Source organism: Strongyloides ratti, assembly GCF_001040885.1.
Source record: "Strongyloides ratti genome assembly S_ratti_ED321, chromosome : X".
In the NCBI taxonomy this organism is placed as follows: Eukaryota; Metazoa; Nematoda; class Chromadorea; order Rhabditida; family Strongyloididae; genus Strongyloides; species Strongyloides ratti.
Window position 1 is genome coordinate 610,315 of NC_037309.1, and position 26,567 is coordinate 636,881.

Here is a 26,567-nt window from a genome sequence, read left to right on the forward strand (position 1 = left end):
TTCAATTCATCAATAAATTTGATTATAATTGCTTTTAAAAATAGTTGTATTTGAGTATTTATATGAAAAGTAAAGTTTAACAAATGAATAATTGTACTTTTATTCATAATAAATTATTACTATTTTATTATTCTTGAATTGGCATATTTCTATTAACTTTCATTAATTTTTTCATTATTTTTTTTTAATATTTTATTCCTTCAAAAATGTTTCTTTTTTAATTAACTTATAAATTAAAATAATACTAACAATTTCAAAAAAAAAAATGTATATAGTGTTTTATAAAAATTGCATTAATATAAATCATCTAAACAAATGTTCTTAATTAAAATTCTCATAATATTTTGTTAGAAATATTAATAAAAATAAATTAAAATACTACATTTTGAAAAAAAATTCATTTTAAAGATAATTACAGAAGAAAAAAAATTATGTTTCTATTGAAAATATGCAATTTAAATGAAAAGAAATTTTTAAATAGACTTATTTTAAATGACATTTAGAATTTATTATTTGATGTAAATTTAGCATACATAAAAGAAATTTTGAATATTTAAATAGACATCATATTTTTAAATTAAAATATTAGAAATTTTTTTATAACTATTTTACATTGTATATTTACTAGTAAACAAATTAAAAATTAGGGTTATTTTAGTATGGCAAAAATATTTTAAAAAATTTATTTAAAAAGTTTTAAAGTAAGATAAAAATAAACAAAGTTAATATTTTTTCTTTAATAATCAATTTAAAATATTATTTGATTTTTAACAACAATGTATAAATATTTTAAAATGTAATAAAAGTCAAATTTTATTAAAAATAGTGATTGTAAAATATTCAAATAATCATTTTGATTCATAAATTATCTGGTTAATTTGATTATCAAATAGTTAACTTTAAGGAAAGAATTAATAACAGAAAATCATATATTTATATTATAATACAGAACAATGATTTTTCAATGTTGTAGTTAATTTTTTTTTTGATTATTGAATAATTTATCTCTTGTTATGAGAATGATTTGTTTTTATTCTATTTGAGTAAATTTTATAAGTAAAGATATATGATTAAAATTTTTATATTATTTTTTTTATTATCTTGAATTAATCTTTTTTTTATTCATTTATATATTAATAAAGTATTTTTTTATGTAAAAATTAAAAAAAAATTATAAATCAAAAATGAATGTTTACAATGTGCTTATATCACTTTAAAGTATATTTATTTGTCAAATTATATTTAACATTTTTTTAAACAAGATAATTTGTCATTGTTAAAATCAGTTATATCTTTCTTTTTAATTTTATAATGACTAATAATATCATGGCAAAGTAAATAAATTACTTCAAAATAACAAAATTATAAAGTGTTTTAAAATTAAAATATGTTATTTAATAAATCTTTTGTATACAATTAAATATTGACATTTATTTTTTTTCCCATAATTATCCATTCTTAAATGTTGAATTATACATATAAAAAAAAAAATTCATTTTAACTATCATAATTTTAAAGTTTAAGCATTTTAATGTCACAAAAAAAAAATATGCAAACTTACATTAAACTTTAAAAATATTTTTTTAATAGTTATTTAATGTACATTATTTTACATTTAAAGTATATACAATATTTTTATAGCAATTTATGTGATTATTCACATATATTTATATAAATAATTATTATTTTGTTACAACACAATGCTTGCCAATGTTTTTTTTTGGTTAAAAAAAATTGTTTTAATAAAATTTTTATCAAAATAAGAAAATTTATAAAATATTTATATATAAATTTACAAATTTTCTCTAACAATTTTAATGTACCTATTCGATTTTTAATTTACTGTTAGTAAAAATTTAAAAGTTCCCATAATTTGATAATAAGTAAGTAAGAAATTCTTAAATATATAATTTTTGAATTACAGATAATTATTAGAGAAATTCTAGTATCTTATAGTAGTACTTATTTAAAAACTTTTTTTTATGAAATACTTAATCTTATTCTAATTATTAAAATCTTATAATTTTAATAATAGTTTAAAATACTTAAGTATAGTAGGTATATAATTGTATGAATAAAAAATTTAAAATATATAATTGTGTGATTTTAAAAAACCTGATTAAAAGAATAATTTACAAAACAAAACAAAAAATTTATGAAGCATCAAAAAACTTGATTGATAAACATATTGTTTTTTAAACACAATAAAAAAAGTATTTGATTATGTACTACTAATTGAAATATCATTTACTGGTATTTATACATTTTAACAATCTTAAAAAATTTTTTATGATAGAAATTACATTGTAAAGAATATAATTATCAATTTTAATTTTTTTTTACTTAGATTTTCATAAATTCATTTTATCTCTTAAAAAATGTATCACTGATATATATATTAATAATATCGTACTTTTCTTTAGTGTATTTTAACAGCTTTATCAAAAATATAAATTGATAATTTGAGATTTTAAGTTTACATGTTGGTTAAGATAATATTTAACAGTTGATTTATAAGCGAAAAGTTTTATTTTACAATTAATTTAATCATGAATTTAAATTTGGAAAACAAAACTTAAATTAATTTCACTTTATGTAAAACATAAAAATGTATTTATTTAACATTTTCAAAACAATAATTAAATAAATATTTGTAACAATTTATAACTATTAAGAATAATAACGTTTTAAATTTGTAAGTTGATAAACAAATGTCATGTCAAAAGATTACATAAAATTTAATAACTATAAAAGTAATTAAATAAGCTAAGTAGTATAGATTCATGACAAGTATATCATCAAGATTACTGATAAATAAAAGCCATTTTAAAACTACATTTTTAATGCAAACATTTATAATTGTTAGCTTTTAATAATACATAAATTATTTTTACTTTATTTAGAATTAATTAAAACTTTAAAAAGAATTTCATATTTTATCTGTTAGTATAAAATATTTTAAAAAATTATCAGGGTACTGTAATTTTTATAATAAAGTATTGCAAAGATTTTAACCTTTCAGATTATTTTTTATTTATAATTTTATCAATGAATGACACTTTTACTTTGATCTATTTTTAAGTAAACCTTCTTTGCTAATTAGTAAGATAATGTCAAGAAAAAAAAATTTTTATTATTAAAAAAATTCATTTAAGCTTTCTATCAATTTCTATTATATTATATAATGTTAAATAGAAAAGAATAAAATTTATTTGAACAAACATATAAATTCAAATTATCTTTCGGAAAAAAAAATGACAGTTTAATAATAAAATGATAATAAATATATCTAATTGCTTAAAAAATAATAATCCGATTTTTATATAGTAAAATATATTTTATGTGTATGCACATTAACAGGATCATTAAATGGTGTAATTTATTTTACAAAATCATAATTCTTATATTATAAATATGGTTGGTATAATAACATTAGATAATAATGGTACTTTTATTTTTACAATGAAGTCTTATCATTCAAATTGTCAAATTACTTTTTATAATTTTTATATTTAAGATATTTTTTATTTTATACAGGTTTAAATGTAGTCTTTTAAAATAACATATACTTATTGGTTCTAAATTCTCAAAATATCATTAACTCTTTATCATCACGATTTAAAAAATGAAAGTATACAGGTATATAAGAGTATGAAGAAAAAAATGTTATTATAATGACTTAAAGTATTACTTTTGTTAATTTTATCCAACTATTATTTGTAAGAAATGTTGAAAAAAAAATTTTCAAATTAAAGATGAAATAAAAACAAATTATTTAACCAGATTTATAAATATCTTTTACCATTAAAAGGAAAATTTTTTTCTACCTTTATTAAAAGTATCTTTAATAAATTGTGAAAATTTGTAATAAATCTATTTATTTCATAGTATAATAGTGAAAATATAATAGAAGACGTGGAAAATGAACCATAATTATTTTATTTTATATCAACAATTATAATATAATAGTACATTTATTAGTGTAATAAATTTACTAATAATGATCTATAATTTTTCTCTTAACATAAATTAAGATTATTTATAATATTTGAAAAATAATGTTATTTTCATTAAAAAAAAATTCCAAAAGAATATTTTTTTTATAGTTGTAATAAAAATACTTTAATTACATTTTTAAATTAATAACATTTACTTTGATAATTAATTTTCAATTTTACTTAAATTTTAAAATATATTTGTAGAAGAAAATTAGAAGAAAAAAAAACCGTTTTGATATTTTAACAAATTATCTTCTTTGTTAAAGCAAAAAAGACAATTCTACTAATTTAGCTTTCTATATTTAATTTATTTTAAAAGTTGACAAAAAAAAATGCAAATAAAAATATGCATTAAATTGTGACGAATCATAAAAGAAATTTTATTTTTAAATAGTTTATACAAATAATCTCAATAATAAGAAAGAAGATTAAAAACTTTTATTTTTTAATGATAAAGAGATTGTAATCAAAAAAATTTCATTAATATTAATTTTTATGTTAATCACTAAAAAATATTTAAATCAATTGTATATAATCTAATTTTCATCATCCATTGAAAAATTATTTTGATATAATAATTCTTTTTTTAAAAAATTTGTTGTTTCATTTCTGTAATTTCTCATAGAACTATTAAAATCAAAGATAAAGAAAATTAAACAACTATTTACTTACTTTATTTTAATTTTTTCTACCTCTTCTTTTATAAGTCTTTTCAATTGTATTATTCTCATGTTTTTTGCTGTCAAACTGTCTATCAAAAGTAGTCTAAAAAGTGTATATTTAAAAAAAATTTTTTTCATTAAAAAAGTTACATTGAATAAATTATTTGTTCTTTTTTAGAAAATTTAGTTACAGAAAATTCATGATTGCGATATGTAGTAATGAGATTTTTATTATAATTCTTTTCATTTTCATCTGATTCTTCACAATATGGTAAAGAAGGTTTTAATAACTCTGTTTCTTCAAAAGGAATTTGATTATCCTCATCATCCATAGAGTATTCAATTTCTTTACTAGACATTTTAAATAATAGAAGAAAAAAAAATAATTCTAAAATTACAATATAATTTATAAGTATAAAAATATTATTTCTTTTTAATATTAATATAAAACAATAACATTAAAGAATTGGAGGAAAATTTATTATCAATAAATGTTCTGATAAAAAATGATTCATACTATATTTTGTAATGGTATATTAATAATATGTCATAGACAGGATATAAATAATACGTGCAATAAGATAAAATTTATTTTTTAATGTACAAAGAAAAACTCTGTTAAAATTTTTGCAACACGAAATGTATTAAAATATACTCATCCGAAGGACTATCATTTTTAATATATTTTCAATTTTTGTTTTATAATGAATGTATTAATAATTTTTATACACGCTATTTATAAAAAAAAAAAGAAAAGAAAAGGTAACTTCTTAAACATTAATTCATAAGGTAAAATTTGTTTAATAAAGATAGATAAATTTTTTAAATATATATATAATAGTATCAATATATATTCATTATATATATATATATAATTTTTATTTTTTAGTGAATTAAATAAAATAACTACTAAATTATAATTTATTTAAAAATTTTATTATTTATCATACAAGACATAAGTTAGTCTGTTTTAAATAACTTTTAGCTTTTACAAAATATTTATAAAAAAAAAGTAATTGTGTAATAAATTTAATGATCGAGATATATACCGCCATTTCTCTATTTTATAATATAAAAAAAACTAGTTTAAAAAATTACTGTTAAAATAAAATATTTAAAGGTGAACATGGCATTAAATAACTATCACTAGACTAAATGGCAAAATGATTTCAATAAAATAAATTATTCATTTTTATATTAGCCCGTAACTTATTAAATTGTAAAATTCAACCAGATTTAAAAATAGTTATGTGTGAAAGAAAATATTTTTAAATATAGATGTTAAATTACAATTTACTGCCACAAATAATAAAATTTATATGTTTATAAATACATTTTAACCAAATTGATTTAAATCATTTTAAAATTTTGACAATAATTGAAAAAGAGTAAAAATCAAATATGTTATTGGTTTTTATAGCAAGAAAATTTTGAAAAGATTTAATGAAATTTTAGTACATATAATTGTCCACTTATCGGTATATCAATATAATTATTAGACCATCATTGCCAAGAAATTTATATAAGAAAATAAAATGAAGATAACGATTTGGGTAATTAATTTTCGTAATTTAGGTTAATATAATATTTCACTTTTTTTTTTAAAAAAATATATTGATTTTTAAAAATAAATTTATTTTAATAAAAACATTATATACTATAATTTCTTTTTAAATAATAAAATAGATATTTAAAATGTTACTTATATGTAAAATAATTTTATAAATTAAATTGTGTTAGATTAGTTATTGTGACTTTTATTAAAATGTTTGCAAAAATTTTCAATTAAATATATCAATTTATAATCGTTTTGAAAAAAAATAAAAATAAAAAGCAAATTTTATATTAAAATAACAATAATATGTAAATATTTACAGTTAAAGTTATATATAAAATAAATCATATAATTTTAAATTACCTAATATTTTTTTATTATCCTCACTAAACCATAAAAAAATAAAATTTTTTTAAAATAAATAAAAAATATTAATTTTAAATAATCCAATTTCAAAATAAATAAATTAAAAAATTGGCATAAAATTTTTATCATAAATGTAATTACTAAAATTATCATATAAACATTAAAACTTTTGTTTCGTTTCAATATTATAATTTAATATATTGTATTATTTTTTTCCTATAATAACACCATTGTTATTACCTTATTTTAATAAATTACAAAACATTTTAATATTTTTACAATTTGTAATCATGAAATGTTTTATTAAAAAAAAATTACACATTTTTACTTTCGTGAAAAAAAAATAATACACTAAAATAAAAATATCGCTTAATTTTATATATTAAGAAAGAAATAATTATAATTTATGATCGTTAAATTGTAAGAGTACATTTTTAGTTACCAATTTTTTTTTTCTAGAAATTTCTTATTTATGATAAAACATTTAATCTTTATTTACACAACATTGTAATTAAATTGGTTACAAAATTAAAAAATGTACTATAAATAATTAAATTTTAGACATGAATATGTTTAACTTACTCTAAATTTTAAACTTTATTTTTGAATTTCAATTAATTATCTTTTTTATATAATTAAGAAACATAACATTATACTTGAAAATATATAATTAAAGATTTTATTAAATTATTGAATGTAAAAAAAAATCTTTTTTTATTTTTTAATAAATATGTTTTTTTAAATTTTTTAAATATAATTGTAAAACATTAAATCATTTGTTTAATAGTAATAATTTAAAAAAATAGTATTTAAAAAAAAGAAAAATACAATTTTTAAGTACATAAATTTATAGTAAAGTATTATAAAATAAACATTTTAAATATTTTATTTTTATTAAAAATTAATTTTAATTCTTTCTTAAGCTTTAATTATATTAATGTTAAAAAAATTTTTTTTAATAAAATTATTTGATCAATTCTTGTCTTTAATTTTATTTTTAAATTAAAAAAGGTAAATAAGTATAAGATTAAGGTGTGTAATTGTTGTAATACAAAATATTGGTTTATTTATTTATTACTTCTAAATAAAATATTTTAATTAATTTAATTTCTAATCTATAATATCTTACAATTGATATTTATTTAATTTTATTATATAGTATAAGTTTAGACTATTAGCAGTCTTATTTGTCATTCTTTTATTTTATAATAAACGTAACATTTCAAATGTTAAGTAAAAAGTATTTATAATGTGATTCTCTAAATTAAACTAAACTTTTATTTTTTTTTTATTATGGCATTTTGTATTTATTTTAAAAGTAAAGTGTATTATCTAATTTTATTTAAGAAATAAAATTAAATAATAAAACAATTGTAAACTTTTAACAAAAATTAGGTAGCAATTTAATGAAAATTGTCTTAGGAAAGAGTAAATATATATAAACTTCAAAATATTTTTTTTTCCTTAAAATTTAATCACATTTTATTTTAGTAAAAATATATCTATTTTTTATTATAAAAAATACAATTATAATTTAAATTTGTTAAACTATATTTTAAAGTTATTAATAAATATTTTTACACTATAACATTTTAATCTATGTTTTAAAAACTTTTACTAATGATATTTATTACCTAAACATAGTTTAAATAATTATCAATGTAATTATCTAAAAAAATTGTTAACTAAAATTCCATGATCATATAAATTTTACCATTAATTATACCAAGTTTGGCAAATTACTTAACAAATTTTTTAAACATATTTAAACATAATTGTTATAATTAAAAAGTAATATAATTATTTAAAAAAAAAAATAAGTTGGTTTTTATAATACATAATTATATGGATGACGTATTAAAATTAACTCTAGGTTTTTGAGTTTCAAATTAAATTTTTATTTTAAAACATTATTTACCACCACCTTATTATTTTCTTTAAATTAATTTTTGAAAAATAAAAAGAAAGTTTAAAGTTTAATGTTACTTTTTAAATGTTTTTTTGATTGTTATTACAACTTTATTTTTAGAATAAGTTCAACTATCCTACTATTTTTAATAAATTAAAATTACACTACAACAGTTGTGTCATTTTCTTAGCGAATCAACACAGTATTTTTAAAGATTATTTTTTTACTTGTATAATATTATATTTATAATATATATATTTAAATGTGTTAAAAAAAAACATTAAAAGTAATTAGAAATGTGTATGTTTAACTAATTACTTTAACTTATAAGCATTTTTTTTATCCATTTATTATATAAATTATTTTATACTTACTTTTTTTTTAAAATAATAAACAGATGCATTTATAAATAATATTTACATTATAATTTTTAATTTATAAACAACGTTAAAAGTAATACCTATATTTATTACATTAAATTTAAAAAATATTTTTTTCTATAAGTAATAATATACAATATAATTTAAAATAATAATTAATCATTTTTATTATTGTTTAATTTAAAAATTAACAAACTCTATTTTAATCTTTAATTCTATTTGTATAAAAAAAAAATTTTTTTTTTCTTTTAATTATTATAGATTTGAAATTCAAACTTTAAAATGCCTAAGTTTACCTACTGTTATGGTAATAATCATCTAGTATCTTTAAATTCATGTGATTCTGGATACAATAGTGATAACGAAGACAACATAATTGATAATTGTAGCTATTCCATATACACCATTGTGTAAGTCATAATTTGTTTTTAAATTAATTTTCTTTTAATGTAGTACCAGACTAGAATTGATGCTTATTCATAGAGAAATGATTAAGAAGGAGGAAATGAAGAATAATTTAAATAACAAAAAATCTGAAAAACAATAATAAAATGATACTCTAAAGTTAATCATTTTATCGTTTTTTTTTTCTTGTGACAGCTAATATTTTATACTTACATCTTTTAAATCTAAGAATTTTTTTTAAATATAAAAAAAACCAATAATATGAATATTTTTTTTATCAAGCAATATTTTTACATGAAAGTGAAGATAAATTTTTGATATAAATTAATTTTTATTGTAAAGTTTTACTTTACTTATTAATTTAATTTTTTTTATATTTAATTAAAATTTTAATAAACTAGAGAATTTAATAATTATCAATACCAAGAAAACATGTCTATTTTTGTAATAAAATTATTAATACATTTTTTATATAAAATATTAAACTTTTAAAATAATTTTATTAAAAATTAGTTTTAAAAAATAATAATTTAAGTTGTAATAAATACAGTAATATAGAAAAATTTTAACATAAATCTAAGGCACTAAATATTTTTAAAGAAACAATAAAATTATTAAATATGTAACAAAACAAAATAAATTCCAAATATTATTGTTAACATTTTGCAAATGTTTATTTTTTAAATAACTTTTTTTTAAAATTGTTATACAAAATACAAGGTTAATATATATGCTATTTATTTATAATTAATGCTTTTTATGTTATGTTACTAAGAATTTTTTTTTGTTCTTTTTAAAAAAAAATATATATTAACTAAAAACTTATTAATTTTTTAAAATTTAATATATTAAAAGTATATAGCTTAAAAGGCAATTTGCATTGAATGCTTATATAAAAATAAAATTGTGTAATAGTTTAAATAAAATAATTTTTAAAATGTATGTAAAAAAATAAAAAAAAAAAAATTTTATTTTACCCATTATTTTATAATCATATTTTACTTTATTGAAAAATACTTTGTGTATATAGAAAAACACAAATTAAATAAAAATAAAAATGGCCATTGTTTTTAATCTATGAAATCATATATAAATTCATTTCAAACTGTTAAAGTGATGTATATCAAATATTGATAAAATTAAATATATCATTTGTCTAGTTTAACATATGTAATTTACACATAAAAAGAAATTTTTTTTAATAAATGACATTTTTTAATTATCAAAAAGGCTAGTTTTAGTTAATTTTTTTTTACAATTAGTATAAGATAATGTTTGTTATCAAAATAATAGATTTATGTATATATGAATTTATACACATCAGGTTTAAAATAAAAAAAAATTAATTATATTATTTATTATATCATTAAAATAATCTAAATTCAATCATATTATAATGTTTGTTTATTGTAAAAATATAAAAAAAAAAAAAAAAAAATTTTATAATTCATAATTTTAAGTAAAACTTTGATAATATTAAAGTTACCTCGTTAAAAATTTTATCATATCTTATTGTAAATTATATAAATTTTAATGATGTAACATTTTTTATATACAGTTTTTAGAAAACTAAAAAGTTAATAGAATATTGTTAATTGTTTTGAAAAATTATAAATAAGAATCATTAAGTAATTCTAAGTAATGAGAAAAATAAATTTACATTTAAGGTGAATATTATGTCAAAGTATAATTTATATCTATTCAAAATAAAAGAGATGTCCTTCTAAAAATGAATATGTTTCTTATATAATATCTATAAATCAGTAATACAAATAAAAGCTTTTATAAATATATGAAACTTTTAACTTTGTAAAATATAAAAAAAATACTGCAAGTCATATAATATTTATTTTGTTAATTAATCATATTAACAATTGGTTAATGCTATAAATATATATATATATTTTTTTTTTTTTGTGAAAAGAAAAGTAATAATTTAAAATAAAAAGTTTATATAAATAAAAAATAATTGAAAAATTAAAGGTTTATTCAAATTTTTTTTTAATCATAAGTTATCTACTAATATTAAATTTTATATTTTAAGAAACGAATTATTTTTTATGTAATCTTAAAATATGACTTTTATTATTACACTTAACTAATTTCCTATTTTAATATTTTAAAATTGGCATAATCTTTCTTTTTTTAAAAACAACAAGTGTTCGTTACTTTACTAAGTGAATCGTTTGATTTTTATTTGTATAACAAAGCATTTACACGTTTTTAACTTAATTTTTTTTACTTTTACTTTTACTTAAAACAAAACTTAGCTAATTTAAATGATTTTCACAATAAAATAACTTTAATCCCTGTTGTAAAATTACAAATTTAAAAACATAAATTTTGAATACTTTTTTATTAGTAAATATTTAAAAAGGATAAAAAAAAATTTTAAATAAGCTACTAATAAATTTTTCAAGAAATATAGGTACTTTTACTAACACTATACTTGAATGTTTTATATCCATTGTATAATGTCCTTTTTATCAACACATATGACAGTTGTAGTTAACATCCAAACAAAAGACTATCGGTAATTTAATCAAAGTTACTTATCAAAATACTTTATTATAGTATCAATTAAGTAGATAGACAAAAGTTTGATTATAAAAATACATTAATTAAAAAGCTAAAATAATGACATATGCTAAGTTAATGAAAGTGATATTGAACATTCAAAGTAATTTTAATATTATATTTGTTATAATAAGTTAATACACTTTAATAATTCTAAAGCAAGAAAGTTAATAGATTGCATAATATTTATACTTTTTTGAATTTTAGTTTTATCACTGTTAATGTAATGTTAATTGAAATATTTATGATATACAGGAATAAAATAACTTTTGTTTAAAATATTTCTTGAATACAAATTTTTAAAAGTTTTATAAGTAAAAAAGATAACTTATAATATATATTCTATTAAAATCAAATATTGATAAATATTAAAATATAAAAAAAACAATTTTAATAGATTATTATGAAGTTTATATTAATAGATATTTTTTAAAAAAATAATATTTAAAAGAAATTGTAATAAGAAAAACTTTTTAAAATAAATAATAAGAAAAAAAAGTATATTTAATAAATATATTACCTTTTTTCAAATAATTATCTTTTAAATTAAATTTTGGTAAATCACTTGATTTGTTATAGTTTAATAAAAATTACATAATAGCATTTTAATAATAATATTCTTTTTATCATTAAATAATTTTTAATAAAAAAATTTTAAAATAATTAAAAAGCAACTATTTCTTTTTTGATATCTATCACATTTTTAAAATTTATACAACAAATATAAGTCGTAATTAAATATTATTTACCATATTACGCGGAAAAGTTTTAAATTTTTGCACTTATATGACAAATTCTTTTTTTGCTCTTAAAACAAATAATTAATATATAAATAAAAAAATATTCATAATTTGACATTATAATACTTTTTATTCAAATTATGAATTTATTCATTGTAGCAATTTTTCTAAATTTATTATATTTTACAATTGTAAGCTTATTTTATATAAAATAATTTTTTAATAATATTTTAGCAAACAATTGTAAATGATAATTTTATTAATACAAGATATAAAAGAGGAGTTATAGTTAATAGTATATATCAATGGGAAGATTTTCCAATTAAATATGAGATACGTGGCGAGGCATTTGCTCATTATGGTCATATAACAGAAGCAATTAAGAAAATTGAAAATGAAACATGTTTATCATTTCAAAAGCTTGATCATTTATTGGATGAAGGAATAACATTTAAAGAATCTTTGAATGGCTTTAGTTCTACAAATCTTAAAAAATCTTCAAATTTTGAACCACATTCAATATTTTTAAATACTGATAGTTTTAAAGGAAAAGGTAGAAATTATATTAGATTAGTATTACGTGCTTTGGGAATGGATTATGAATTTAATAAACCTAATAGTTCTGAATATATAACAATTAATAAAAATAATATGAACAATTTATATAAACGTAATCTAAATATTAAACCTAAAAAAGATGTTAAATATGATTCCAAGTATGATTATGGGTCAATAATGCATTTTTCAAATTACGAAGTATCTAAAGATAAAAAATCATTAGTTTTTGAAACTAAAGATAAACGTTACCAAAATACATTAGGAATTAATATCAATCCTTCATTTAACGACATTAAATTTATAAATCAACATTACTGTAAAGATGAATGCCTTAATAAATTAACATCTTGTCAAAATAATGGTTATCAAGATCCAATTAATTGCAAATACTGCAGATGTCCATTTTTTTATGGAGGACAATATTGCGAAAAACCTTTCTTACCTACTAATTATAAATGTGGAAAAGGTAAATATGAGGCAAAGTCAAAATATCAAACAATTGTTTTTAAAAGAAATTTTCTCTGTTTTGCACAAATAAATGCTAAAAAAGGAAAAAAAATTACCATTAAATTGGAAAAAGGTACAATTGGAAAATCTGAAGAATGCAAAGAAGATACCACATTAGAAATACTTTATAAAAAGGATAAATCAATGAATGGACCACATTTCTGTGGTAAAGTAGAAACAACTTACTTGAAATCAGAAGACAATATTGTTTTTCTAAAATGGTTTGATTCAAAATATGATAGTTTTTATAAAATACAATATAAATATTCATAAAAAATATAGTGTTAAAATAAAAATAAACAACAATAGCATATACTAAAAAATAAAAGAGTCATGATGTGAAAATTTGTTTTATTAAATAAAAATAGAATTTTTATAGTAATATTATAATTATTTAGTTTTGTATCATATTTAAAAAGTTATTTTTTTTCTTAAAATTATAAATTTATATATTGTTTTTAAATAAATGAAATGTTTTATTATATTTTAATAAAATGCTATTCCATAGTAATTCTCTTACTAAAAATAATATACTAAAATATTTGATCAAAGTTTTGTAAAACATAATAATATAATAATAAAAAAATGCTTTTATAAAGCAAACATTGTTAAAAGTTAACATGACTAAAATTATTATCAATAAAAAAAATATCAATTTTTTACATCGTTACAAAAAAATGCCTATTTATAAAACTTGAATAATTAAACCCATAAAAACGACATAATATGTTTTGATATATTTAAAGAAATGAGAACTTGTTTAAGGTATGGACTTCATAGGTATATTCACCTGCAAAAAAGAATTAAAGAACAATTTAAAGATAAGTAAGTGGCTCCACTTATATTATCATTTGAAGGCCTTGTTATTCTCTATAAGTGATCTAAATAAATCATTAAAATACTTGTGATTAAGTTAAATATGATGCAAAGTTTATAAATAATGAAATAAAATCAAACATATCTACAATTTAGAAATATAACTCTATTTACATTTTTTAAAGCAAAACACGGTGAAATGATTCATAATGTTTGCTTTGACATCTGATCATATTTAAAAAATTATATTATATTAAAAAAATTATTTTATAAATATAAGAAATGTATATTTCATTAAAAAGATAATTTTTACCTAATTCAATATTACTGTATATGGTTTTATTTTTAATAGGCAATATAATTGATTAATAATTCTTTGACATTAATGTATAATAATATAATGTATACATTTTTTTAGATAGAAAAAAAAAAAATAATTTTTTGCATATATAATTTTTAATAAAAATGCAAAATTGTTTAAATATAAGTTTTGCATACACAATTTTAGTAAAAAAAACTTTTAATACTATGTATTATTAAAAAGACAAATGATAAAAAATAAAGATTTATATTATCATTGTATATTATTTTTAAAAAAAATGTTAACATTTAGTTTGAAAACTCAGATAACACAAGATAAAGAAATAAGAATGTAACATTTTAAGAAGAACATGAAATATACTATTATCAAGAGTAATAATTGATATGCATTATTTTAAAAAATCAATTTATGTTAAGAACAATTTTTAAAAAATAAATAGTGCAGTTAATTATAATAATGGAATACTTAATATTTTTGTTTAAAAAAAAAAGTTATATATATTGATAAGCATAAGAAGATAATCTAAATTGTTACTCAAAAATAAATTTAAAAGAAACATAAAATGAATAATTTTTGAATTACTTTTACATATATATATAATAACTATTACTATTTTTAATTATCAGCATTATTGTTTTAAAAACAATACTTTATTACATTTTGTAATGTAACTTATATTAATTTATCAAAGATGCTTTGATTTATTGGTTCATTATGTTGACAATAAATGACCCTCGCAATATTTTATATAAATTAATGTTTAAAACTAAATAAAAAGAAATGCCGAAATCTATAAAATAATTATATGTTTAATCTAGTAATCAATCGAAATTTTTTTATTAAAATTTTTTATAATATAAATACTATTTTTTCTAAATTTATCATCTAATAACTTATTTATGACATTTAAAATAGTTTTATATTATTTTATTACTTTTTTTATTTACAAATCCATACTATAAAAATATCAATGCAAAAGATTATTTTATATATAATACCTTACAAAAATATATATTTTAAAAAAAATGGCAGTTATTATATTATAATCCAATAGATAAATGTATATTATTATAATAAAAGTTTAAAATAAAAATTAGATTTACAAATCACTATTATAAGATTAAAAAACGTTTAAAGACATATTTCAAAAGAAAAAAACATAAGTAGAGATATTATTTTTTAAAAAAAAATTTTTTTATATGAATGTATTTTAAGTGCCATTAATGACCCATTTTATGAAGAAATATATTAAAAAATTTTTATATCTTTATATTATTTTAAATATTAATGTCGCAACTTTTATTGTAACATGTTAAGTTAAGCAGTAATTAATTTATTGAATCAGATATATGTATATTAAAAATATTGTAAAGAAATTAGAAAATAATGCGTAAAAATTTGTTTAATCAATTTTTATGTTTAATAAGAAAATAAACGACGATCTAAATAAGTTTAAAAAAAGTAATTTTACAAGTATTTAAATAATAATACTACTATACACATAAATTAGTATTAATAATATTTGTCGTTGTTCAGGCAGTAACATTTACAATAATGATGAAAGAAATTTAAAAAAAAAAAAGTAGAGAAAGCATAAGATATAACAAAGTCTATGAATAATAATTAAAAATTTTTTAAACTTGCTAATCTTTCAAGAGTGTATTTAATTGATATTAGCTGCAAGAATTATAGACAATCTACGAATCTCTCTTCATCTTTAAAATATTTCTTTTATATATGCTCCAAATTCTCTTTTGGTACATCCTTAAATAGATAAAGATGTGTAATAACAATTTTCTAGATTAAAAGATACGAAAACACTATATGACAAAATTAAAACTTTTATGAATAATAAAGATCGAAAAATAAGAGAAGTTTAATATCATTGTTAAAATTATCATATTAAATAGATAAAAATATAAGAAAAATAAGAATACAAATAAATTAAAAACAATTTATTTTATGCAAAATGAAAGAAAATACAAATTAATTTTCCATAATAATTAGTAAAATTAGAAAGCATTTTTATTTACACTTAAAATTCATATTGTGTATTGTATCATTATATCTGATATTAATACCAATTTATTCTTTACATTTTAATAATTATCACTATTAATAAATAATTTTGAAAGTTTTAATTATTTTTAAAAATGTTATTCTTGCAATGAAATTAATTTACTAAAAATAATATCAATTTATATATTATTTTATATATATTATAAATATATTAATTATAATTAAGCAAATTATTAAATCATTTGAAATAAAAAACATATTTATGATAATTAATTTAATAATTTTTATTAAAAATATTTGACTAATGCATTGATGAAGAAATTATAGTTGCGTTAAGTGAAAAAAAAAATATAAATATTATAATGTTAATCATTTAATACTTTTTCTTTTTGTATAATACATAATATCAAACAAAAATTATTTTAATTTTCCTATTTATACTTTCAATTGTAAGTATCATTATTTATTTATTTATTTTTTTAAATCATAAATATTTTTTTATTAATTATCTGCATAGTTTTTAAGAAATCTATTAACGACAAGTTTAGCTGCGGATAAGCGGCGAGTTGCATTTGGAGACCTATAAAAAGAAAATTATTAAGTATTATAAAAAAATATATAAAAACAAACCTTTTAACACGACTATTTCCTCCTTCCTGTGTTGGTGGAGAATCTTCTCTTGAAGATACAAATACTTTTGGTGTTTGTATCTGTGTTTTATGTTTATCTCGACTTCCAAGTAAACTACTTATCATAGTTCTTGCTGTTGATTCAACTTTAGTAGGATGTTTTTTATTTTGAACAACAGGTTGTTGTTCCTCTTTTATACTTTCATCTACTGATATATTTGTTTTTATGGATGTTGAAGATATTGGTTCAATTGAAGCAGATGTTTTTACAATTGAAGGAATTTCTGATATTATTGTTGTACCAGATATATTATTTTTTATTGGTGATATTGATGTTGTTTCATTTGTTTTTCCTTTCCATAAATAATCATCATCAGGATGTAAAGTATTTGAAGATATTTGTGATGTTGCTGTTAAAGAAACAGCATCTTGACTAGATACAGATCGTGGCATAAATGTTTGTTTTTGTGTTGAACTTCCTGGTATAATATCTGTGGTACCACGTTTACCACTTAATCTTCTCAATAATGAAGCTCCTTTTCTATGTTTTTTTTCTAATTTTTGTTGTTTATTACATTTTTTTGGAAGTCTTTTAGGTGTTTGGCAATCATCTCTTCTACCAGTGCCTTCCTTTATTGATGTTTGTGACATTGGTATAACACGTAATTGGATACAAGATCCAGATGACAATATTTTTTGTATACATTCATAATATGTTATATTACTAACAGAAGTATTATTTATATGAGTTATAAATTCATTTGGTAAAAGGCCTGCTTTTTCTGCTGGTGAATTTGAAATAACAGTATTTATTAAATGTTCAATAGTAAAATAATTTGACATACTATTTTCAAATACTTTTACAGATTTTATTGTAAATCCAAATCCACGTGGACCTTTATTTATAGTTACAGGACGTCCTTTTCCTGTTACTGATGATGTATGATGATGTGAAACATGTGGATGAAGAAATGCTGTTGAAGATGAACGATTAGAAGATATTCCTTCATTAATTGTTGTTGAAACATTAGATACATTAGGTGAATTACTATCAAATGATGATATACTTGATACTGAATTTGCACCAGGAGATAATTGTCCAGAAGATATATTAGAATATATTATTTGATTAGGGGAAGAATTAGTAGTATTTGGAATTAATACTTGTAAGGATTCATCAATAGAATCATTTTTAGAAGATCCTAATAATGAGGATAATGAAGATTTTAATCTATTTGATGTTTGAGATAAAGATACTGGAGATTTTTTAATCATAGTATTATTTCTTGTTGTATCATCATAAATATTTTTACCTGTAGAATTATATTCATCTACAGGTGATAAATCAGATTGTTGTTGAATTGTAAAATTATTTGATTCCTGTAATCCAGGAGAAGAAAAATTACTATAATTAGAAATTTGTAATTTTGGTAATGGTGATGGTAATGGTGATGATTTTTTACATATTTGTGCTAATGCATATCCTGTACTTTCAGTTAATGTAAAATTTGATGTATCAAGACTTGAATTTGTTGATGATCCACCTGTACCTATGTATCCTGTACAATTAGTACTACTACTAGATGTTGAAGAATTTAAATGTCTTTGAGCTGAAAATCTTCTTCTTAATACAACAGCACTAGGTGTTTGTAATGAATCAGGTGTTTCTAATGATAATGTTGTTTTTAATGGTTTCGGTGTAATATCAGGTTTATTATATGTTTTATCACTAGGTGATACGACTAATTTTTTATGACTAGAGTTGTTATCATTTAATAAAATGTTATTGTCTTCTTTTTTAATTATATCATTATCATTAGATTTTAATTTTTTTTGTGTAACATTAATATCGGAAGAAAGTAATGAAGTATTACAAAGTTCAGAGACTGATGAACTAACAATACCAGGTAAAGGAACGGAATTTCCTTGTTGTAATTCAATTGCACAAATACTATGACGTGGTGTTGCTGTATTAAATGATAAAAACATTGGTGTATCTTCTTCACCAGAATCAGCATCATGATTATATCTATCTGATCTTGTATCAAAATAACTAGTATCTTCTTCACCTTGAAGTTTTGGCATAAATTCTGCTTTTTGTCTAAGTAATGAATTAAAATCAAGTGTTTTAAAAAATGGATGTGATGAAACTTGAATAGCTCCACCAAATGTTCCAAGTCTTTCATCAGGATTTTTTTCTAAAAGCATTCTTATCATATTTTCTGCTTCTTGATCTAAAGCTTCATCACCTTCAGGAAACTCTGGTTCATCTCTAATTATACATGCAAAAAGATTTTCAGGTGTATCACCACAAAATGGTACAACACCAACTAAGAATTCATAAACAATTATACCTAACGCCCACCAATCAACAGGTTTACCATATCCTTGACGAAGAATAACTTCCGGTGCAATATAATCAGGTGTCCCACATAATTGCATATCTTTAAATTGATGTATCTCATCAACATTACTTTCCGATGCTAATGTTGTCCTATTCATTAATCCAATTTTTGATAATCCAAAATCAGTTAATTTTATATGACCCATTGCAGTAATTAAAAGATTATCAGGTTTTAAATCACGATGTACTATACCATAAGAATGTAAATATTCTATGGCAAGTATTGTTTCTGCTGTATATAATCTAGTAAGTTCTAATGGTAATACACCAGCAATTTTTAATAATGAAGCACAATCACCTCCTTCAACATATTCTAATAACATACATAAATATGTTTTTGTTTCAAAACTACCAAAAAATGAAACAACAAATGGATTATCAGTAAATGTTAAAATATCTCTTTCAGCATATACTTGATCAACTTGATTTCTTAATATTAATGTTTGTTTCTTCATTTTTTTTAATGCAAATCTTTGATGAGTAATTTTATGCCTTACTAAATATACTGCTCCATATGCTCCATTACTAATAAGTTTTATTGTTTCAAAATCATTTTCTTGTGGTTGTATAATTTTTTGTTTTGACTCATTTGAAGATGTTATTGATGATTTTTCTAGATTATTTAAATTATCAATATCTATAGAGTTTGTCTTTGAAAATCTTTCTTCTAATGGACTTGAATTTAAACCTCTATCTAATCCTAATTTTTCTAATATATATTGAGGTAAATCTCTTGGTTTTTTGTTTGTTTGTACCATTTGTTGGCGTAAGACTCCCTCTGTTTCATGTAATAATTTATAGAAATCATCAGGATCAAATTCAAGACATTCAAGGAGTCTTGCTGGTCTTGAAATTATTATTAATAATTCTTTTACAATTTTAGATAAATAATTAAAACATTCATCACTAACTTTATGTTGTCCTTCCACAAGAAGTTCATCTAATTTACATGACATTTCTAAGAAATAATTACTTGACAATCCATCATCTTTACTTTTTTGGTAACAATCTGATGCGATCTCAACAATTTGATGATGAATAAAACGAGTAGCGCCATCAGACACACAATGTAATGTATTTGTATCACAGTTAATAGATTCTGTCCCACTAACAATAACAGATCTTCTATTTGAAATAACAGAATTTATTGATGAAGAATGAGATGTATTAAGACTTTGTAAATTAAATGATCTACATGTATTTGTTGATACATCTGAATGAATTGGATCATTAATAAGAACTGAATTTCTACTACCAAATGAAGGACTTGCTATTTTACCAGGTGATGTTTCTAAAGATGTTATATCAATAGTTGTACTTATTCCTGATAATGGAATATTTTCTGTTATAAATTGTCTTAATAATTCTTCCATATGCCTTTTAGCTTTAGGAAATCTTTCCTTAAAAACTGTTGACATTAATGGTACCTCATTAACATTATCATTTATAAAACAAACTGGACTACTTAAACTTCGTGAACGTGGTCTAAAAAAGCTTTTATGTATTTCATCATTTCCATCACCAGTCTGTTCTCCACCACAATATTGTTTATCTTTATCTATTCTTAATTCATTAAATAATTCATTAATATGTTCTTGAGATGAATATTGACTAGATAAGGCAGAACTACTTCCTGGAGTACCATATCCTGAAGTAGATGGTAATGAAGCAACTGACCATCTACGATTTTCTGCTATATTAACATGAGGTGGAAGATTTGGATTATTATATTTTGTGACAGAATATTTTGACATTGATGAATTAATATGATTTTTCATTGAGTCTCTTCCATAAACATTACGTAATTTAATACGATTAACTGGACTTTTACATCTAACAATTGGCACAATATTTTGTTGATTATCATTACTTCTTCTATGTGAAATATTTTTTAATTTTAATGATTCATTATTTTGACATAAACCTATTGAACGTCGTTCTTTTTTAGAACGTGTTATAATTCCATGACCACTATTTGTTGACATAACACTAACAGTAGACTTTCTTGAACCAATACTATTTCTTGAACTTTTTGTAGAATAGATTGATGATAATTCTGGATCTGAATGACCAAGTGAATGGCGCATTCTTATAAGATTTATTCTAGAATTTTGTGATGGTATATTATTTACTTCATTAACAAAATTTGTATCATTATAATTATGTCCTTGTAATGATGATATAGATGTAGCAGCAATTGAAGGACGTCTTGTAAATCTTTGAATAGGATTTAATATATAACTATTTGTACCAAGAACTTGTGATCGTCCCATAATATTATCACTTGGATTTAATACAGAATATGATGAGTACAATGAATTTGTATATTTTCCATCAGTAACTGATTCTGGGCGTGACATGAAAGTTTCAGATGAGTCTGAAATATTATATTGTGAAGCTATTGATGATGCATTAGGATTGCTTGATAAAGAATTACTATTTCCTTTGTTAGGAAAAGGTGATAGTTGGTGATTATCTCCTTGTATATTACTAGAAGACTCCATACTTCCATTATGACAAACTGTCTTTTCTGAATTTATTTCTTGATAAAATGATGGATGTGAAACTATAAAAATAAAGAAAGATTAAAATAAATAAATAAATAAAAAAATATAAGACAATAAATAAATAATGTTTTATGTGTATAAAAAAAAAATCATTAATTAGTCATACTAAAGAGAAAAGTATTTGGTATTAAAAAGAAATATCAAAATAAAATGAATAATATTGATAAGTTAAATAATAATTTGTATGAATAAAATAAAAAATATTTTATATAAAAAAATAAATAAACAAGTAAAGTTACCTGAATAATACGATGGATAAGAAGATGCATCCTCGTGATTTCCACTAGACATTTGTGTAAATGTTCCTGGTAAATGTGTACTATTATTTGTTGAATTAATAATATTTCCAGGTGTTTGAAATTGATTTATATTATTTATAATACTATTTGAATCTAATACATGTGCAGTACGTGAATTGTTCCTAGAACCAAAGATAGGTTGCTCATTTGTTTCCATCCAATTGCAATCAAAATCACAATCAGAAATACCACTATTTGTTATACCGCTTCCTGATCCAATTGATGTAGTTCTTATAAAATGATTGGATTGAGATGACAATGATCTGACAGGTCTGGATAAGACTGGTGATAATAATACAGACGGTGATAAACAATCACTATTTGCAAACTGAAATAAAATATAAAATTAATATTACGTTTATAAGAAATATAAATATATATATAAAGTTTTTAATAATAACAATTCATATGTATTTAATAAATACATTAACATAAAATAAATTTTAAAAGAGTATCTATGTCCTAAAACTAAAAAGAAATTTAAGAGCATGTACTTTTTTTTTTCTTATTTTAATGATTGTTTAAAAATTTAATTTCTAGTCTTTTTCATTTTAAATGCCATCCATAAAGATAATTAAAACAAAATGGAATTATTAGTTGTTAATTGATACATTATAATATTGACACACAAATTTATCAAAGAAATAAATATATATATATATATATATTCATTTTTTTATCAATAAAACATAAAAATTAATAAGAAAAAAAATAATATGTTAACAAAAAATATATGTATAATAGAAAAATAATCTAAAATATAGCTTATAAAAATTAAAAGTGTAATAAAAGGTTTTATAAATATGAGTGTATCTATCATCATCTAAAATATTTTAAAGACTAAAGTTTTTAAATAACAAAAATATACAAAATATTTTATTATAAATTTTTAATTATATGAGAACATATAAATCATTAAAAATTTATATGATATCATTTCTAGAAATAACAAATTTAAAATTACAAGTGACGTAAAAAGTTTAAATTAATTAAATTATATGTCATATAGTGATATATTAAAGCATCCTTATGATAAAAATAATTAATTTTTGTTATCTTATATAAAAATATAAATGGTTCTGTTAAATAAAACATTTTTTTTTTTTAAATCTATAATGAAACTGTTTTGTAGTTGGATAATGACAATCAAACACATATAATGCATTTGTTTTACCTTTTATAAATGTTTTTAACTAATTTTTAATGTATACAGTTATATATATATATGTATTAGATATAAAAGTGTCACGATAAACTTAAGAAATATAGCTTTTATTATTGAAAATTTTTTTTAACGTAAAAAATAAAAAAAAAAAAACAATAATTTTTGCCTTTTCCATCAAATTGAATTATTAATATTGTTGATAAAAAAAAAAACAACATTTTATATATATTTATAGAAGGCATATATAGATGATTATTTATTAAAGTAAGGTTTTTGTATTATGACATTGGTATGAAGTACAAATAACAATTACACAAAGTAGTTAAATAATATTTATAGACAGTAAAATATGTTTTTAAATATTTTTAAAAAAGAAAAATATAAATTTATTTTGGATGAAGAATAAGCTAAATATGGCAAGTCTACTAACCTAATACATTAAAATAATTCGTTTTTATGTACAACTATACATAGAAAAGTCTCATCTTAAATAGCAATTAAATGTAGTTAATTTAAGAAAAAAAAAATAATTTTTTTTTCTTCTTTTTTTTAGAATAACTTTTTCTTTTTTTTTTTTACTTCATTGATGTATTTTAATGGGAAAATGTCTTAAGAAATAAAATAAAAATATTTTATACTTACCAGATAGTTATTTTTTGATTGTAAGATGTAATCATTTATTAGAAGAGGGCTTGGTATATAACGGCGATGTTGAATAGTGGTATTTCCTTTAGACAATGAACTAGAGGTTGAAATTGATGTTTTAACAGATAAACCTTCTCCAGATTTATTATATGAAGATTCTGTTTTTGCTCGTGGACGGGTAGTAATATCCGTTGAAGGGAAATCGATAGACTGCTTTTGCATGACAAAAAAAAAGAAATTATATATTTATATTGTGTACTTTATATTATACTTTATTTAAAATTTGTTTTATTTTACAAATAAAAAGCCTAATTAAAATATAATACATCCATTTTCTCTTTGTATATAAATTTTATTGCTTGTTTCTATTTTAATTTATTCTTTTAAAAATATATATTGTATTTTCTTAAATATTCTTTTATCAAACTTTTTCTCTATATAATTTATATATTAGAAATAAAAAAAAAAAATTTAATTTTCTATTATAATTGTATAGTAGAATATAATTAAATATAAAAGAAAATATTTTATAAAAAAGAATACCCTTGTAAATTAATAGTTTAATTAAAATATCTATAATAAAAGAGAAAAAATTTTTATAATGAAGTTATTTAACAATAGATAAAAATAATAATATTCTCGAGAAAAGTTTTCTCAATCGATGCACTTTGTTGGTTATAGTGGTAAATTGTCGTACCCCTTGACATTGTCAAACAGAATTTTTATTATATTTAAGTATATATAGACAGAATTGTGTTGGTATATATATATATATATATTTATAAAAACAAAATACTAATAATAAATATAGATTTATATAGATAGACCATATTAATTGATAAAATAATAACAGACATAATAATAATAAAACTACTATAATTTAATATCAAATAATAAACTAAAAAGTTATTTTACTTTTTTTTTTTTGCCATTTTTTTTGTATAGTATATAATATATTATTTATATTACAAAAATTATTAAAAACAAAAAAAAAAAACAAAATTAAAAATTAAATTATCTGAAAAATAAATAATATATAATAATATTATTCGCAAAAAATTTCTTTAAAGATTATGTATTTAAATATTTAATATTATAAAATTTTTATTGGAAGCTAAAAATTTGCAAAAAAAATATATGTTTTCTATAAGGATTTATTTACTAATATTTTATTGAGAAGGTCTTCCAAATGACATAGTTTAACTTATCTTAAAAATAATAAAAATAAAAGGAATAAAATTTGATGCATTGATTATTATATATAAATATAGCATTAAATACAACAAAAATTATGTAAAAATAAATAATGATAAAATTAAATGAGCATGTTTTAATTATTGAGGAAATATATAGATTTTATAATCAACTATCTTTATAAATTAAAACTCAAAGACAAGATCTCAGTTAAACTAAATCGCATTTAATATAGAAATATTATTAGTGGTAGTTTTTGAAAACAAGTTTTTATTATCTAACATTATAATTGTTAAGCAGAAGTATGTAATGTTTTTATATTTAAAAATAAAAAAAAAAGAACATTTTTCAAATCGTTTTGGGTACGATTTTTGCTTGATGACCGGTCTATATAATTTAACAGGAAATTAATTATTATTATTTTTTTATGTTTACTAAAGTTTCATTGATTAAAAAATTAAATAGCTTTAATATACTAAATAGCTAGGTGTTAAAATATAATCTAACAATTTTTAAATATATATAATAATAACTAAAATATATAACATTTCTTATATATAATATATGCTCGTTTAAAAATATGATAATTTGATAATATATATACTAATTATAATAAAAAACATTTAATATTTAAAAAAAAAATTGTTTTATAAATAATTAATCTTTGTTAAAAAATAACAGTATATAAAAATAATATATTTTTAAATTTAACAATAAAAAGAATTAATAATAAATATTTACACAAAAATAACATTATCCATTCAAAATATATAATAGTATTTTTTTAAGAAAAAAAAAGTAACTAAATATAATAGAAAATTTTTTTTTCTTTAGTAAAAATTTTCAACAT

General features: G+C 18.5%; 4 protein-coding genes across 4 annotated transcripts; 2 read left to right on the plus strand and 2 right to left on the minus strand.

Moving 5' to 3' along the window:
* Positions 1-4,534: 4,534 nt before the first annotated feature.
* SRAE_X000012100 (Hypothetical protein) lies at positions 4,535-5,019 on the minus strand (the record flags this gene model as incomplete). The annotated part of the gene is made up of 3 exons (XM_024644426.1): positions 4,535-4,625; positions 4,671-4,763; positions 4,811-5,019. The coding sequence occupies 3 exons, from the start codon at positions 5,017-5,019 to the stop codon at positions 4,535-4,537; spliced, it is 393 nt and encodes a 130-aa protein (XP_024509986.1).
* A 4,133-nt stretch (positions 5,020-9,152) lies between these two features.
* Positions 9,153-9,417, plus strand: SRAE_X000012200 (Hypothetical protein; the record flags this gene model as incomplete). Its single annotated transcript, XM_024644427.1, has 2 exons — positions 9,153-9,280; positions 9,324-9,417. 2 exons carry the CDS (start codon positions 9,153-9,155, stop codon positions 9,415-9,417), a joined length of 222 nt encoding a protein of 73 aa, XP_024509987.1.
* Positions 9,418-12,732: 3,315 nt separating this feature from the next.
* On the plus strand, positions 12,733-13,930 carry SRAE_X000012300 (Astacin-like metalloendopeptidase; the record flags this gene model as incomplete). Its single annotated transcript, XM_024644428.1, has 2 exons — positions 12,733-12,783; positions 12,827-13,930. 2 exons carry the CDS (start codon positions 12,733-12,735, stop codon positions 13,928-13,930), a joined length of 1,155 nt encoding a protein of 384 aa, XP_024509988.1.
* A 3,385-nt stretch (positions 13,931-17,315) lies between these two features.
* On the minus strand, positions 17,316-24,745 carry SRAE_X000012400 (Microtubule-associated serine/threonine-protein kinase 4; the record flags this gene model as incomplete). The annotated part of the gene is made up of 4 exons (XM_024644430.1): positions 17,316-17,394; positions 17,445-22,413; positions 22,654-23,041; positions 24,521-24,745. 4 exons carry the CDS (start codon positions 24,743-24,745, stop codon positions 17,316-17,318), a joined length of 5,661 nt encoding a protein of 1,886 aa, XP_024509989.1.
* Between the last annotated feature and the right edge of the window lie 1,822 nt (positions 24,746-26,567).